We start from the raw sequence: 14,807 nt of genomic DNA on the forward strand, positions 1-14,807 counted from the left end.
CCGGGGGGGGGAGGGAGGGGAGGTGCCCGCGGGCGACGCATCCCCATTTTGGGGGGGTGCACGGGGACCCCTGGGATAACCAGCTGTCCCCTTCCCCGCATTGCCTTGCACCTTTTCTTCCATGCAATTCCTGATCACAGTCTCCTTCTTTGCATTGCGTGAAATAACTTGCAAAGCTGAGCACAGTCTGCGGTTTGTACGCTTGTTTGGCAATACAGGATGTGCATTTAGTGGTAAGCCTCTCAGAGCCCTGACCTGGATAGAGTCATAGAAGCACACAGAGCTGGACGGGTTCATACAGGCAGTGTTCCCTCTAAGCTGAGTTAGTGCGCGCTAGCTTGCGTTTTTTAGCCTCCAGCTCATACTTTTTGGCCTTAGGAAGGATGGCTCCAGAGCAAAATCGCTCGCTCACAACTTTAATGCCAGGAGCTCACAAAGTAGGATTTTTGCTCACAAGACTCCACAGCTTACAGGGAGCATTGCATACAGGCCATCTAGTCCAACCCGCTGCTCAGTGCAGGATCAGCCCCAGAACATCCCTGACAAGATGGAATCAAAGCACAGGCTAGCCTGATTGCATCTGAGCAAGGTTGGACCTCTGAACCTCTCTTGCCTTGACCTGGGTAGCCTGATCTCAGAAGCTAAGCAGGGCTGGCAATAAAATCAGTTGTGGTTTTTTTAAAAAAACAACAACAACCATGTGCATTCAAGCTGCCTTATCAGTATTAGTCTCCTTAATGCAGGCTAGCCCGATGGCATCATATCTCTTGATACTAAGCAGGGTCAGCCTTGGTTAAGTACTTTGGATGGGAGACCACCAAGGAAGTCCAGGGTTGCTGTGCAGAGGCAGGCAATGGGAAACCACCTCTGAACGTCTCCTGTCCTGTCCTGGACGGCCCAGTCTAGCCTAATCTCAGAAGCTAAGCAGGGTTGGCTCTGGCCAGCATTTTAATGGGAGACCACCAAGGAAGGCCAAGGTTGCTACGCAGAGGCAGGCAATGGCAAACCACCTCTGTTCATCTCTTGCCTTGAAAACCCTACAGGGGGTCACCATATGTTGGCTGCGACTTGACAGCAACCCCCCCACACACACACACACCCTGTAGCCATCCTGCCTTGTGTTCACAGGTGACTGTGTAGAGGGGGGCGTGGCCTTGTGGTAAACCTGAAGCAGCTCCAGCTGAGAAGAATCCTGGGTAGTGGGGGTGGGGGTAGGGGTCCCCGAGAGAGCTGCTGCCAGTCGGAGCAAGAGAGGCGAGGGCTTTGGCTCTGCTTCAGGCTGCTTCCCACAGCCCTCTTCTGAGCTGCTGCGCCTGTCCAAAACCTCTCTGGAACGGTCTGTCTTAAGGAAGGCGAGACCAAGAGTTTCCTTGCCCTCTGAATTGCAGATGAAGACGACCGGCACAAGTGCGGCCGCTGCCAGTCCGAGTTCACCTCCTTGGAGGAGTTCGTGCAGCACAAGCTGCAGAAGCTTTGCCAGAGACCCCAGGAAGCGCCTGCGGCCACCCCGGCAAGTCCCCTGAGGTTGGAAGTGGGCAGGGGGTGGGCTTCTCCTTCTCTTGGCTCCTGGGGGCTCGGATGTAGACACACACACACACAGGGTCACGTTTAGGAGGAGCATAACGCTACCCTTCTAACACGCTTGGTTAATTTTGAAAGTTTCTTTATTCCCCACTGGCACCCCAAAGCATAACATTATTCTCCCGTCTTCCATTTATCCTCACAGCAATCCTGCGAGGTACACTGACTGGCCAAAGTTCCCCCAGGTAGCTTCCGTGACAGAGTGAGATTCAAACCTGGGTCTCCCACATCTTAACCCACGACGCCACACTGCCGAGCCTTAATTCTGGGGCTGGCAAATTCTAAGTAGAGATAAGAGTCAGTGCGGTATGGTGGTTAGACATGGTCGAGCTTGGATCTGAGAGACCTGGGTTCAGATGATCCCCACTCTCCCACGGAAGCACATCAATTGGGATAGGCAACTGCCAGCACCTAACCCACCTCATTTGGTGGTTGTGATGGTAAAATGGAGGAGCAGATAATGATCCTGTTAAGTTGCTTTGGGTTCCTTTGGCCAAACAATAGGGACCCCAAGTGTATGAAATGTACAGAGATGAAGGGTAGACCATAAAAGCATTCACAAATTTCACAAGTTATCATTAGACAATAGTATACCTAGGAAAGACGTTTTTGGCTGCAGATCTTTGGGACATTCTCTGCCTTTTTTGTGGACTTTGAGTTCTTTAGGACACTATTATACTGAAAGGATACAGGGGAGTCACCTGTTGGGATTCTTTCTTCACTACTGAATTGTTACACCAATTTTGTCTTCTGTTCTTTGAACTGTTACTAGTGTTTTGGAATTGTGCCACTAATTCTATTCTGTTAATTGTTTTACTGTGATTATGTCGCAATAGACTGTTGCCTAATGGTAGTTTGTGAAATTTGTGAATGCTTTGACGGGCTGCCCTTGCATTTTTCATCTCTGTTGGGTTCCTTTGGGGCAGAGAAGTGGGGCATGAATGTCTGAATAAATAAGTCTGTCTGGAAGAGTGGCCGTAGAACAGCCAATAGGGTCGGCTGGGGCAGAGGAGGGTCACAACGTAAGAGTTTGAAGCTTTTGGCTCAAGACTATTGTGAGCCCCCCGGAACTCTCGCCCTTGGAGGGGGGTGTAACTTCCCTGACTGAAGCCCTGTCTCTTGCCTCAGGTGGCCACCTCTGCAGAAGAGCCAATCACTGTGGCTCACATCGTCGTCGAAGCCTCTCCCATCACAGAAGAGATCGGCAGTGCGTCAGCAATACTTGGTGAGCTCACGATGCTAGGTGAGGCTGCCTTGGCAGTCTGATCCGTTTGCGACTGTGGACGTGGGTTTCCAGGGAGGTGTTGACAAGAGTTCCTCACTGAGATGGAAGTTGGTGGGGGGAAGGGTAAAGGACGGGCATCCATGGAACTGGCGAAGAAGTGAAGTGGAGGAGGGGGGACTAAAGGGGCAGGTTTCACTACAGAGGGCAGTTACCGGGATTTCTGCAGAGACTGGTGCTCGTTCCCTTGCTGACTGTAGGTGTGGATGACACCACACCATTCAAGGTGGTAGATGCCTGAGCAGACTGCAGAGAGCTCGAAGAATCTCTCCGTCCTGGAAGTAACAGAACTACCAGTGAAGACTGAGAGTCAACAAGATAGATTGAGATGGGTGGCCGTCGGTGTTCCCTCTAAGCTGAGTTAGTGTGAGCCAGCTCACAGTTTTTGAGCCTCCGGCTCACACATTTTTGTCTCGGCTCAGGAAGGACGGACGGCTCCAGAGGAAACTAGTTTATCCAGCAGCCAAATCTCTTGCTCACAACTTTAATGCCAGTAGCTCACAAAGTAGAATTCTTGCTCACAAGACCCCACAGCTTAGAGGGAACATTGGCCGTGCTAGCCCGTCTGTCATACTAGAAACTAGCCAGGAGTCCAGTCGCATTTTAAAGACTTAACAAAATTCGTGGCGGGGGAGGGGAGCTTTCACGAGTCACGGCTCACTTCTTCAGATACACGTCATTTGTAGTTGTATCTGAAGAAGCGAGCCGTAACTCACGAAAGCTCGTACCCTGCCACGAATTTTGTAAGTCTTTAAGGTGCTCCTGGACCTCCTGCTCATTTCTCCTCCTTCAGTGTAAACGAGTGTAAAAGTCGTCCCCCCCCCCCCGCTGCCCCACATGCACATTGATAGGATCTGAACCAGCTATGGTTCTCCAAGAAAGGTCTGTGGCTGAATGAAAATGTCTGCATGCTATGTAGGAACAGTGAAAAGGGCAAATTTGGTGGTGTTGGGGGCGTGTCAGGGAATGGGTTTGTAAGCAAGGTGGCTAGCATCGGAATGCCTTTCCTGAGAGGAGAACTTCATGAAGTTCTGTTTAGCACCACTGCAAAACTGGAGCTGGAAAAAGTATTGGGGGGGGGGCAGAAATCAAAATGAGCCAGGGTTCAAAGCATCTTCTGTGTGAAAGTCTAAAGCAGGGGTGTCGAACTCATTTGTTATGAGGGCCGGATCTGACATAAATGAGACCTTGTCGGGCCGGGCCATGTGTGCCATAAAATGTAATGCTAAGTAGTGGAGGTATAAGCTTTATAAAAGACACAAACACAAGGATTTTTTTAAACTTAAAATAAAAACATGCTTTAAAACATCAGTTCTGTAAGCTGCAAACCTGCTTTTGATTTACTGACATTCACCACAGAAATCTCCTGCTCAGAGTTCTGAGTCTAGGACCCAGGTTAAAACATGAAATCGCTGAGTGGTTAAGAGAGTCTGGCAAAGCAAGCTATGGTGCAGCAGCAGAACTGGAAGCAGGAGATGGCCAGTTCCACTGCGGGCCTAATGGAAGCCCCTCTGGGGGCCTGATCCGGCCCCCCGGGCCGCATGTTTGACACCAAAGATCTAAAGGTTTTGGGGCTTTCCGGTTTAGACAGCAGATGGCTAGGGAGGGGTGAAAGGTTTATAGACTTAGCAGTGATAACAGAAGTAGTCGTTTTCACTCTTACTCTGGTGATGTTGATTGGGGGTAGATTCCGGACTGACGTGTGGAGTTTCCTGTCCCAGAATGTAGAGGTTAGAAGGGGGTTAGAGAAACTCAGGTGTAGAAAATCATCCTGGCTTTGCCGCCAGCGGGCAGGTTAACGTGCAAGCCGGATGAGTTGGAATAAGGCAGAGCGCTGCAGAAGAGAGAACTCGGGGGATGTAAGTAGCTGCTGTCCCTGCTCAGGGGCCGGTCTGTCCATGAAGTTTCCGTGCCAGTAGTCGGCCGCCCATGAATGGGGCCGACCGGCAGTCATCTTTGCTGCCATGCCAGAGCCTGAGAGAGGCTGGTTCTGGCCAGGTGGGCCAGCGTGAAGACCATAACTGTCTTGCAATCACCTCTGCAGGCGGCGGGCACATTAAGGAAGTCATTGTCGTCGGCGACCATGTCTTTGAAAACCCCAATGGCCACACTGACGACAGCAATGATGCGGCCGCTGCAGAGGGGCAGGAGAGTCCCGAAGACCCGGAAGAAAGGGCCTCCGTGGAACTCATCAAGGTCAAACTGCTGGTTAACAAAGAAGGCCGCTACGTGTGTGAGCTCTGCCACAAAACGTTTAAAACGGTACGTTGGGGGTGAGCGGCACAGTTTGGAAGTCAGCCGAGAGCCGGCTGTGGTGTGGTGTTTAAGAGCGGCGGACTCTAATCTGTAGAGCTGGGTTTGATTCCCCACTCCTCCTCCTCCACAAGCAGCCAGCTGGGTGACCTTGGGTCAGTCACAGTTCTCTCAGAGCTCTCTCAGCCCCACGTACCTGAAAGGGTGTCTGTTATGGGGAGAGGAAGGGAAGGCCATTGTAAGCCGTTCCAAGAATCCGTCGGGTAGAGAAAAACGGGGTATAACGCTAACTCTTCTTCTTTGACAATACGAGAGCTAGCTCCTCAAAAGACAAAGTATAACGCTTGCACCCTGTACATGCCTGCTTCCAAAAAAGGTTTCTCCTGTTCCCCTAGGCCAGCATCCTCAAAGCTCACATGATCACTCACAGCAGCAGAAAGGACTACGAGTGCAAGTTATGTGGGACGTCCTTCAGGACGAAGGGTTCGCTGATCCGCCACCATCGCCGCCATACAGGTGAGGGGGAGGGCTTGGCTTGCGTGGGAACAGCAGGTGGCGGTGTGTCTGCAACCCTGTGGCACTGGGTGTCGGACAGCCGCGGGGCCTATGGGAGTCAAAAATAAAACCAGGCGGGGGCAGAGAGGAATGGCTGAGCACCAAGAGTCATGTCCTGAGGGTGGCCTTAACTGAAGAAGAAGAAGAGGAGGATGTTGGACTTATACCCCACCCTTCACTACCCAAAGGGTTCTCGGAGCTGCTCACAATCTCCTTCCCCTCCCCACAACAGACACCCTGTGAGCAATGCTCCCTCTAAGCTGTGAAGTCCTGTGAGCCAAAATTTTGCTTTGTGAGCTCCTGGCATTGAAGTTGTGAGCGAGCAATTTGGCCACTGCATAAATCAGTGTGCTCTGGAGCCATCCTTCCCGAGCTAAGACAGAAATGTGTGAGCCGGAGGCTAAAAAATTGTGAGCTAGCTCATGCTGACTTAGCTGAGAGGGAACACTGCCTGTGAGGTTGGTAGGTGGGGCTGAGAGAGCTCCTTCGAGGACTGCCCTTGAGAGAACTTGTGACTGCCCCAAGGTCACACCAGCAGCTGCACCTGGAGGAGGAGTGGGGCTTCTGGCCACTGGCCTCCCTGACCTGCTGGACTGTGCTCCGTTGGGGGGGGGAGGCAGGGATTCCTCTGCCTTCCCCCGCATCTGTAACTCTCTCTGCCTCTTCGTTTCTCCCCGTGTTCAGATGAGCGTCCTTACAAGTGCAAGAAATGTGGGAAAAGCTTCCGCGAGTCGGGGGCTCTGACTCGTCACCTAAAATCCCTGACGCCCTGCACGGAGAAGATCCGCTTCAACATGAACAAGGAAATTGTAGTTGGCAAAGAGGACGTCGCCTCAGGTCAGTGCCAAGACCGGTCCACCGTCCCCCTTTTTGAGGCCTCGGGGGTCTTCCGTTCAAAGACACAGTCGGAAGAGGCTGCTAGTCGTCAAAGAGGGTGATAGCGGCATCGGTAGCTCATCTCTTTCCTTTTCCTTGCCTTTTTGGAGATTTACCAAGTTAAAGTTTCTTGATGTGCACGGGGAATGCCTCCCCCAGTCTGGAGAAATCCCTGCCTTAAATCACTTGACTACTACCTTTGATGGAAATTACACACATCCAGACATTTCGGACATTTGTTACAAGAAAAATTTGGAGAATTTGTGCAGTTACTATCCAGGGCCCATTATACAAACTTTTAGCAACTGCAAAGCATATGAGATAGCAACATCTGGATGTGTGTTATACAATAGGAATATCGATCGCTGTGGAAGGCCCTAAGGGGCCAAAACGCGTATGTTCTATTGGTCAAAAGTTTTCCCCACCAATTGGACATGTCTAACTATCTGCTCTGAATGTAATAAGCTTTAAGAGTCTCATATTTGGACTATTTCATTTAACCTTATGTATGTTTTATTTATTATGTGTACACCATAATAAATATTTGTATTTTTATAACAGTTTCTTAGCTTGACCCTCTTAGATCCTAGAAATCCCTGCCTTGCCTACAGTTGGTCCCATTTCACTGCATTCCTGGTAAAAGAGCTTGCTCTCAGGAGGAGTGGGGCTGGCCTACCTTGCAGGCTTGTTCTGCAGGTTACGAGAGAATGTCGGTGAAGCGCTTTAAAGAACTCAGCAAGCCCGGCATCCTCTTGCCTGCTGCTGGTGGTTTCCACAGTGCTCTCGAGCAGGCCGTGGGCCTCAGCCTCTGGAAGTGGAACCCCCCACAGAGGCTTCTCGGGGGGAAGGGAGGATCTTCCGGCTTTGCCCTCGGGAGCTCAGTGGTTTGGCACGTGCTGAGCTTGAGCAGCCTGTTGCTTTCCTTGCAGGTCCCGGCAGCTCCAACACGCAGACGGTTTCCTCGCTGGCCACTCAGTCCCTGGACTCCTCGCCCATCATCCGTCTCGTGACGGACGCCAAAGGGAATGTCCTTCACGAAGTGCACGTCCAGATGCAAGAGGTCCAGATGCAAGAGCTCCCTGTCGCAGTGGCCACGTCACTGGACCAAGAGGTTGGTGTTGCCTGAAAAGTGCTCTCTGTGTTTTGAAAGAGGCCATGTCGTAGCCCAGCTGGTCTCGCGGGCTCCATGTCCAGATCACGCAGGCAGGAGGAGGTCAAAGGAATGCTCACAGTGCAGTCCAAACGGTCCAAGGCCAGTTGTTACAGTCAGAGAGAGTCCAAAAGCAGAGTCAGGCCAGTCCAAGAGTCACAGGAGTAGAGCAGAGTAAGAAGTTGTGGTCAATGTTCCCTCTAAGCTGAGTTAGTGTGAGCTAGCTCACAGTTTTTGAGCCTCTGGCTCACACATTTTTGTCTCAGCTCAGAAAGGATGGGGCTCCAGAGCAAACCAATTTATGCAGCAGCCAAATCACCTGCTCACAACTTTAATGCCAGTGGCTCACAAAGTAGAATTTTTGCTCACAAGACTCCATAGCTTAGAAGGGAACATTGGTTGTGGTCACAGGATCCATGGTGAGGTGACAGGTTGCTACCACAAGTTGGCCACAGCTCACACCCAGCTCTATGTAGCTTTTCCCTAGTAAGTCTTCTCTGCAGCTGGCAAGTTAGCCGGGCTCCTGTAATGACTCGTCTTGTGGCTGTCAAGGGGCCATTCATCTTTTACCCTGTCTGCATTCTTGCAGTTGCCTTCTGATCTTAGCCCTTCTTCTTTCTATGGGGCGGGGGATCCGGGGGAGTCGTGGGTGCCTCCGGAGGCCCTTGCTCCCTGACTTCAGCCAGCCCAGTATTCTCTGACTGGAATTCCTGAGTGTCCTCTACTCTGAAGTCCTCTTTCCCCACGCTGGACTCAGGCTCGACTGCCGAGGAGTCCTCCCTCCCCCTGGGCTCCAGTGGCCAATCAGACTGGTCAGGCCGCAAGTCAGACTGGTCCTCCTCACCCAGGCTGGGCTCAGGCAGCCAGCCAGAGTCTGGCTGCACCTCAGGCCGGCTGGAGGCAAAAGTGGACAGCCAGTGGGAGTCTGCAGCCACTGTGGGGAAAGGGCCTGGACAGAAGGCCTCTGAGCTCACAGCTGACCCGTGAGAATCCAGGTGGCTCCAAGCGCCCCCTGCCACTTTATGCACTTGAGGCCTTTTTCGTTCCCGGAATGACAAAACTCCCAGGGGTTCCAGAGGGGGAGGATCCTGCAGCCCTGGCAGAGCCAGGAGACCTTCCTCCCCAGGCACAGAACCCCAGCAGCCTATCCAAAGGGTTCTGCTAATGGGGGGTGCTGCAGAGAGAAGGCAGCTCTGTCTGCCTCCTCCTTCGGGAGGGTTGGCTCAGGAAGCCGTCTGCCATGCAGGCTCTCTTTAAATGCAGCGTTTGAGTTGGTGCCCCGTTCCGCAGGACCGTGGGTCGCCTCCATGTGGTTCTGCCTGAGGGGGCTGAGCTCAAAGAAGCTGGCCAAAGGGGGGGGGGGGCTACTGGCAGCCGGTGGCCTTCCAGGGGCTCCCACTTACAGGCTTCCCGCTTTGTTTTTAGTCTCCCAGTCCTGCGGAGCTGGCCCCCGAGGGAGAGGACAACGAGAACTTGCTGCGCGAGGCCATGAGGGATTCTGGGATCGTGATAGAGCGCGTTTCGGTGGAGGAGGCGGCAACCAAATCTGATGGTGGCACAGATGGGGCTGCGACTCCCGAGGAGTCAGAGAGCAAAGAGGCGGGCTCCCCAGAGAAGCTCTGCGAGGAGCAATGTGTTGAGCAGGTAGAGACGGTAAGGTCCTCATCGCAGCCTCCTTTCTCCTTTCCCCGTGTGGTGTGTAATTCTCCTTGCCTCCGGGAAAGGTGGGAGAGCTTGGTGGGTGTGTAATAGCCACAGCCCTGTGGGCAGGGCCTTGCTTTTCACACAACCACCAGCGAGATTAAGAGTGGCGGACTCTAATCTGGAGAACCAGCTTTGATTCCCCGCTCCTCCTCCGCAGGAAGCCTGCCGGGTGACCTTGGGCGAGCCCCAGCTCTCTCCGAGCTCTCTCAGCCCCACCTGCATCGCAAGGGGCCTCTTGTGGGGAGAGGAAGGAGAGGTGATTGTCAGCCGCTCCGAGGCTCCTTAGGGGAGGGGGAAGTGGGGCACCAGAACCTCTTCCCCAACCTCTCCTGGCTCAGGAGGTTGCTGGGCCAGATGCTGTGTCGGCGAGACGCTTGAGTTGGGTGCCCTTTGTTTCGTAGCCAGACACGGAGATGGCGGACGGAAGCCAGCACCACGCCTGCCCCTACTGCAGCGAAGCCTTCGAGGAGTCCAAGGACCTGGACGTGCACGTCAGCGGACATCTAGGTAAGGCGGCCTCCTGCAGGGATCCACACGCAAGTGACTTCCTCAGAGCTCTCCAAGCCGCGCAGATCACTGAAGTCACAGCATTTGCTTTGCCAGCACGTACACGCTAAAGCATGAGACTCTACGCACTCGGGGCACTCTAATGGGCATGGGCACTGCCCCCCTCAGGATGTCGAACTTCGTCTCCTCTGCGCACTTGCGGAGAGACGGCTCTTATCTTGGACTGCTTGTGCGGTTAAGTGCCTCGTTGCTGCTGCTGCCCTCTTTCAGTGGTAGCTTTTATCTGCACACCTTGATTATTGTGTTTGCATCCAGGCCCAAGTGAAGCGTGCCCGGCCTATGGCCTCCTGTGGGTGGCCTGACCGGCAGCGTGGCCAGGCCCTTTGCGAAGACTGATCATCCCACCGAGGAAAACAGAGCTGGAGTCCAGGGGCACCTTTAAGACCAACGAAGTTTAATCCTGGGTATACGCTTTCGTGTACACGCACACTTGGTATCTGAAGACGTTTGCATGTGCACAAACGTTTATACCCAGAATTAAGCTTTGCTGGTCTTAAGGGTTCCAGTGGACTCAAACGTTGTTCTGTTGTTGTCGAAGGTTTTCACGGACAGAGTTCATTAGCAGTTGTAGGTTTTTCCGGGCTGTACGGCCGTGGTCTTGGCATTGTAGGACCTGACGTTTCGCCAGTAGCTGTGACTGGCATCCTCAGAGGTATAACAGAGAAAGGTCTCTGTGTCAAGGTGAGAAGAAAATGGTAGGCAGGTAATTTATATCTACTCAGGAAGGTGGGGGAGGGCTGAGTCATTATCTTGTAGGAGTTCCCCAGGCTGTGAAACATGCTAATGGAGGAGCTCTCCTGAGGAGGTTCTAATTGTTTCTTGAGGAGGTTCTAATCTTATCTGTAGTGCTGTTGTCAGATGTAGAGCCTTTTGTATTTTTCAGGACAGGAAACCATGCCCTAGGTAATTTATATCTAATCAGCCCTACCCCACCTTCCTGAGTAGATATAAATTACCTGCCTACCATTTTCTTCTCACCTTGACACAGAGAGCACTCCACCTTTCTGTGTGATACCTCTGAGGATGCCAGTCACAGCTACTGGCGAAACGTCAGGTCCTACAATGCCAAGACCACGGCCACGCAGCCCGGGAAAATCTACACTTGCTAATTGTTCTGTTGCTTCAGACCAACATGGAGACTCGACCTGCAGCTTTTGTCCCGCAGAGTATATCTGCAATCAGATCATTGGCTAAGTGGATACTGAGCCCCAGATTGCCGTCGTTTTTGCCGCTGAGCAGGAAACGCAACTTTGGGGGCTGCTCAAAAGGAAGTCAGTGTGTGGCTCCTTGCCGATGCCTTTTCTGGGATCACCGTCCCCTCCGTACAGGGAGGCCTGAAGCTCCTCCTCTTTCTTTTCACCCCCTCTGCAGACTACAAGCCCTTCAAGTGCGAGGAGTGTGGCAAAGAGTTCACGAAGGGCTACCTGCTGAAGAAGCACCAGGAAGTGCACGTCAACGAGCGGCGGTTCTGCTGCGGGGAGTGCGGCAAGCTGTACAAGACCATCGCCCACGTCAAGGGCCACCGGCGGGTCCACTCCGAGGAGCGGCCTTACCCTTGCTCTAAGTGCGGCAAGAGGTACAAGACCAAGGTAGGAAGGAACCTCCATGGTCTGGGGCTTTTTCTGGGGGGGGGGGGGAGAGTACTGCCTCTTGCATCTCGTAATGAGGCCGGGGCCTTTTGAAGGTGACCAGTGGCTGGCTCGGCTCAGCCGAAGTGCTGCTGGCCAAGAGGAGGCGTTTTCCCATCCAGCACTGAAGCGGGCACTTGACAGGGTGGCTGACGAGGCTTCTGGCGTCCAGCCTGCTCTTCCTCCTCCTCCTCCTCCTCCTCCTCCAGTGCGTTGCTTGAGTCACAACCAGGCGGGGACTGAATGCTGGCTGCAGCAACAGCCAGAGACAAATCGGCACCTGAACCCTCCTGCTCCTCTCTCTCTCTGCCCGCCGCTTCTCCCCCCCAACAGAACGCCCAGCAGGTCCACTTCCGGACCCACCTGGACGAGAAGCCGTACGTCTGCCACTTCTGCAACCAGGGGTTCCGAGAAAAGGGCTCCTTGGTGCGCCACCTGCGCCACCACACGGGGGAGAAGCCCTTCAAGTGCTACAAGTGCGGCCGGGGCTTTGCGGAGCACGGCACCCTCAACCGGCACCTGAGGACGAAAGGTGAGTCAGCAGACGGGCCCGGTTGTGCTGTCTCGGCTGGCCAGGGAGGCGGCTTGCCCACTGCCCATAGGCGGGAGCCTCTTTCCGAAAGCAGCAGAGGCTCCGGTGCGTTGCTTGAGTCACATCCAGCTAGAAACCTTGACCCTCCCGGCACAGAATCTCTTGGTAAGAGACAGGATCCTCCGTGTGCCGGTTTCCTCCCTGCTGCGAGCGCTGACACCGTTTTGCTCTGTCCGGGTCTCCCTCTTCGATCCAGGGGGCTGCCTGCTCACCCTGAAAGAGGCCGAAGTCGCCGTGGTGTCGGAGGAAGGCCAGACGGCAGACAGCTTGGCCGCGACCGTCATTGCCGAGGAGGCCCCAACGGTCCTGGTGGAGTTCTCGTCGGTGGTGGCGGACACCCAGGAGTACATCATTGAGGTAGCTGAAGGGGAAGGTGGGATAGGGAAGTGACCAGTGTTCCCTCTAAGCTGTGGAGTCCTGTGAGCAAAAAATTCTACTCTCTGAGCTACCGGCATTGAAGTTGTGAGCGAGCGATTTGGCTGCTGCATAAATCAGTTTGCTCTGGAGTCCTCCTCCCTGAGCGAAGACAAAAATCTGTGAGCCGTAGACTAAAAAACTGTGAGCTGGCTCACACTAACTCAGCTTAGAGGGAACACTGGAAATGACCCGAGGACGGTAGAGCGGCGGGTGGTTGGAAGCCAAGCCGTCTGGCTGGAGAGTCGGGACAGGCGGCTGGAGCGTGCCTGAGGTCCCTGGAGTCTAATCCCACAGAGCCACTCTGCTTCCCTACGAAGAAGAAGAAGAGATTGGATTTATACCCTGCCCTTCACTACCCAAAGGAGTCTCAGAGCAGCTTACACTCCTTTCCCTTCCCCTCCCCGCAACAGACACCCTGTGAGAAGAGATTGGATTTATACCCCGCCCTGCACTACCCAATGGTGTCTCAGAGCAGCTTACTAACTCCTTTCCCTTCCCCTCCCCACAACAGACACCCTGTCAGGTAGGTGGGGCTGAGAGAGCTCTTGACAGAAACTGTTCTTTTTTCAAGAACAGCTCTTATCAGAACTATGGCTTGCCCAAGGTCATCCAGCCAGGTGCAAGTGGAGGAGTGGGGAATCAAACCCGCTTCTCCCAGATTAGAGTCCGTGCACTTAACCACTACACCAAACTTGCTCTCCAAACTGTGAGGTAGGTGGGGTTGGGAGAGCTCTTTCCAGAACTGCCCTTTCAAGGACAGCTCTTGCCAGAACTATGGCTTGCCCAAGGTCATCCAGCAGCTGCAAGTGGAGGAGTTGGAAATCAAACCCAGCTCTCCCAAATTAAGAGTCCGCGCATTTAACCACGACACCTAACTGGTGAGCAAGTGATTTGGCTGCTGCATCGATTCGTTTGCTCTGGAGCCGTCCTTCCTGAGCTAAGGCGAAAAAATTGTGAGCCGGAGGCTAAAAAACTGTGAGCTAGCTCACACTGACTCAGCTTAGAGGGAACACTGGACCAGACCTGTGGGAACGAGCCCCAGCAGCAAAGCGGAGCCCAAAGTTGAACCACGCGCCCCTCTCCTCTCTCTCTTTTGCAGACAGCCACGGAAGACATGGAAACCAGCGAAGCTACAGAAATCATAGAAGGAACGAGGCATGAGGTAGGCAGTCCCGAGCCCCCTGTGACTCCGTCCCAAAGTGAGGAGGGGAAGGGGTAAATGTGAGCCCATTTGCACCTGGGGGCTCCTTCCTCTGCCCCATGGATGCCCTTGATGGACACAGTGGGCTGCTGGGCCCGGAAACTGCTGCCCCGAAGCCTCTGTTGGTCCTCAAGACCCCTAAGCTCAGTAGACCCTCTCTTGCACTGAGCCGCTTCTGGTTACCGGGACCCAGGTTCTGTCTCTTCCCTCTGCCCCCCCAGGTGGACAGCCACATCATGAAAGTCGTGCAGCAGATCGTGAACCAGGCCAGTTCGGGTCACCAGATCATTGTCCAGAACGTCACGGTGGCCGAGAGCGCCGGCCTGGCGCCCGACAGCACAGACACGATCGCCATCGCCACCCCAGAGAGCCTCACGGAGCAGGTGGCCATGACCCTGGCGTCCGCCATCGGTGAGGGGGCGGTGCTGGCTGCGGAGGGCGGCAGCGAGGCGGAAGCGGCCGCCCTGGTCGAGGATATCGAGATCGTGGAGCACACGGGCGAGTTTGTGATCGCCTCCCAGGAGGGGGAGCTGGAGGTGCAGACGGTGATCGTCTAGGGGCCAGCCCACACCGTACCCCATGCACACAGTGCTTTGCTGCTGGCGTGCCTGCGCTTGGTCTGTTCCCACGTACCCTGTCGGCAGGTACGTGGAACAGTGCAAGAGCTCAAGACTGGCTGCTGCTCCTTGTCACCTGGACGCAAGGTGTCACGGGAAGCAGCAGTGGTCCCTCGCGTGCCCTCCAGGGAGGGGGGAAGGGGGCCATTTGGACAGCACTCTGCTCCCAGGCTGCTCTTCGTAGCAAAAATGGCTGGGGAAAAGCACTTTATCCTGGGCTGCAGGCCAAAGGAGAAGCAGAGCCCAGCTCCGCTGAGGGGCTCCCGGCCTTTCGTCCATCCAGCCGCTTCAGGCATGGAGTAATGCAGGCGACTCATGATGGACGCAAACCTTCCAGAGGACGGTTTGAAAGGCTTCACCGCAAAATGCCACAGGTTATTCTGA

The 14,807-nt window shown here is 54.2% G+C and overlaps 1 protein-coding gene across 1 annotated transcript in view; it reads left to right on the plus strand.

Annotated features, from left to right (window-relative positions):
* The window catches only part of E4F1 (E4F transcription factor 1), a 19,252-nt gene extending 4,464 nt beyond the window's left edge, over nucleotides 1-14,788 (plus strand). Inside the window, exons 2-14 of the mRNA XM_015429020.1 lie at nucleotides 1,389-1,501; nucleotides 2,692-2,806; nucleotides 4,908-5,125; nucleotides 5,512-5,632; nucleotides 6,356-6,508; nucleotides 7,477-7,658; nucleotides 9,123-9,350; nucleotides 9,803-9,908; nucleotides 11,340-11,557; nucleotides 11,930-12,128; nucleotides 12,385-12,545; nucleotides 13,705-13,767; nucleotides 14,028-14,788. Coding sequence (XP_015284506.1) covers nucleotides 1,389-1,501; nucleotides 2,692-2,806; nucleotides 4,908-5,125; nucleotides 5,512-5,632; nucleotides 6,356-6,508; nucleotides 7,477-7,658; nucleotides 9,123-9,350; nucleotides 9,803-9,908; nucleotides 11,340-11,557; nucleotides 11,930-12,128; nucleotides 12,385-12,545; nucleotides 13,705-13,767; nucleotides 14,028-14,363 — 2,213 coding nt within the window. The 3' untranslated portion in view covers nucleotides 14,364-14,788. The remainder of the gene's footprint in view (nucleotides 1-1,388; nucleotides 1,502-2,691; nucleotides 2,807-4,907; nucleotides 5,126-5,511; nucleotides 5,633-6,355; nucleotides 6,509-7,476; nucleotides 7,659-9,122; nucleotides 9,351-9,802; nucleotides 9,909-11,339; nucleotides 11,558-11,929; nucleotides 12,129-12,384; nucleotides 12,546-13,704; nucleotides 13,768-14,027) is intronic.
* Nucleotides 14,789-14,807: the final 19 nt, after the last annotated feature.

The sequence above is a fragment of the Gekko japonicus genome, unplaced genomic scaffold, assembly GCF_001447785.1.
Source record: "Gekko japonicus isolate JY-2015 unplaced genomic scaffold, Gekko_japonicus_V1.1 scaffold1395, whole genome shotgun sequence".
In the NCBI taxonomy this organism is placed as follows: Eukaryota; Metazoa; Chordata; class Lepidosauria; order Squamata; family Gekkonidae; genus Gekko; species Gekko japonicus.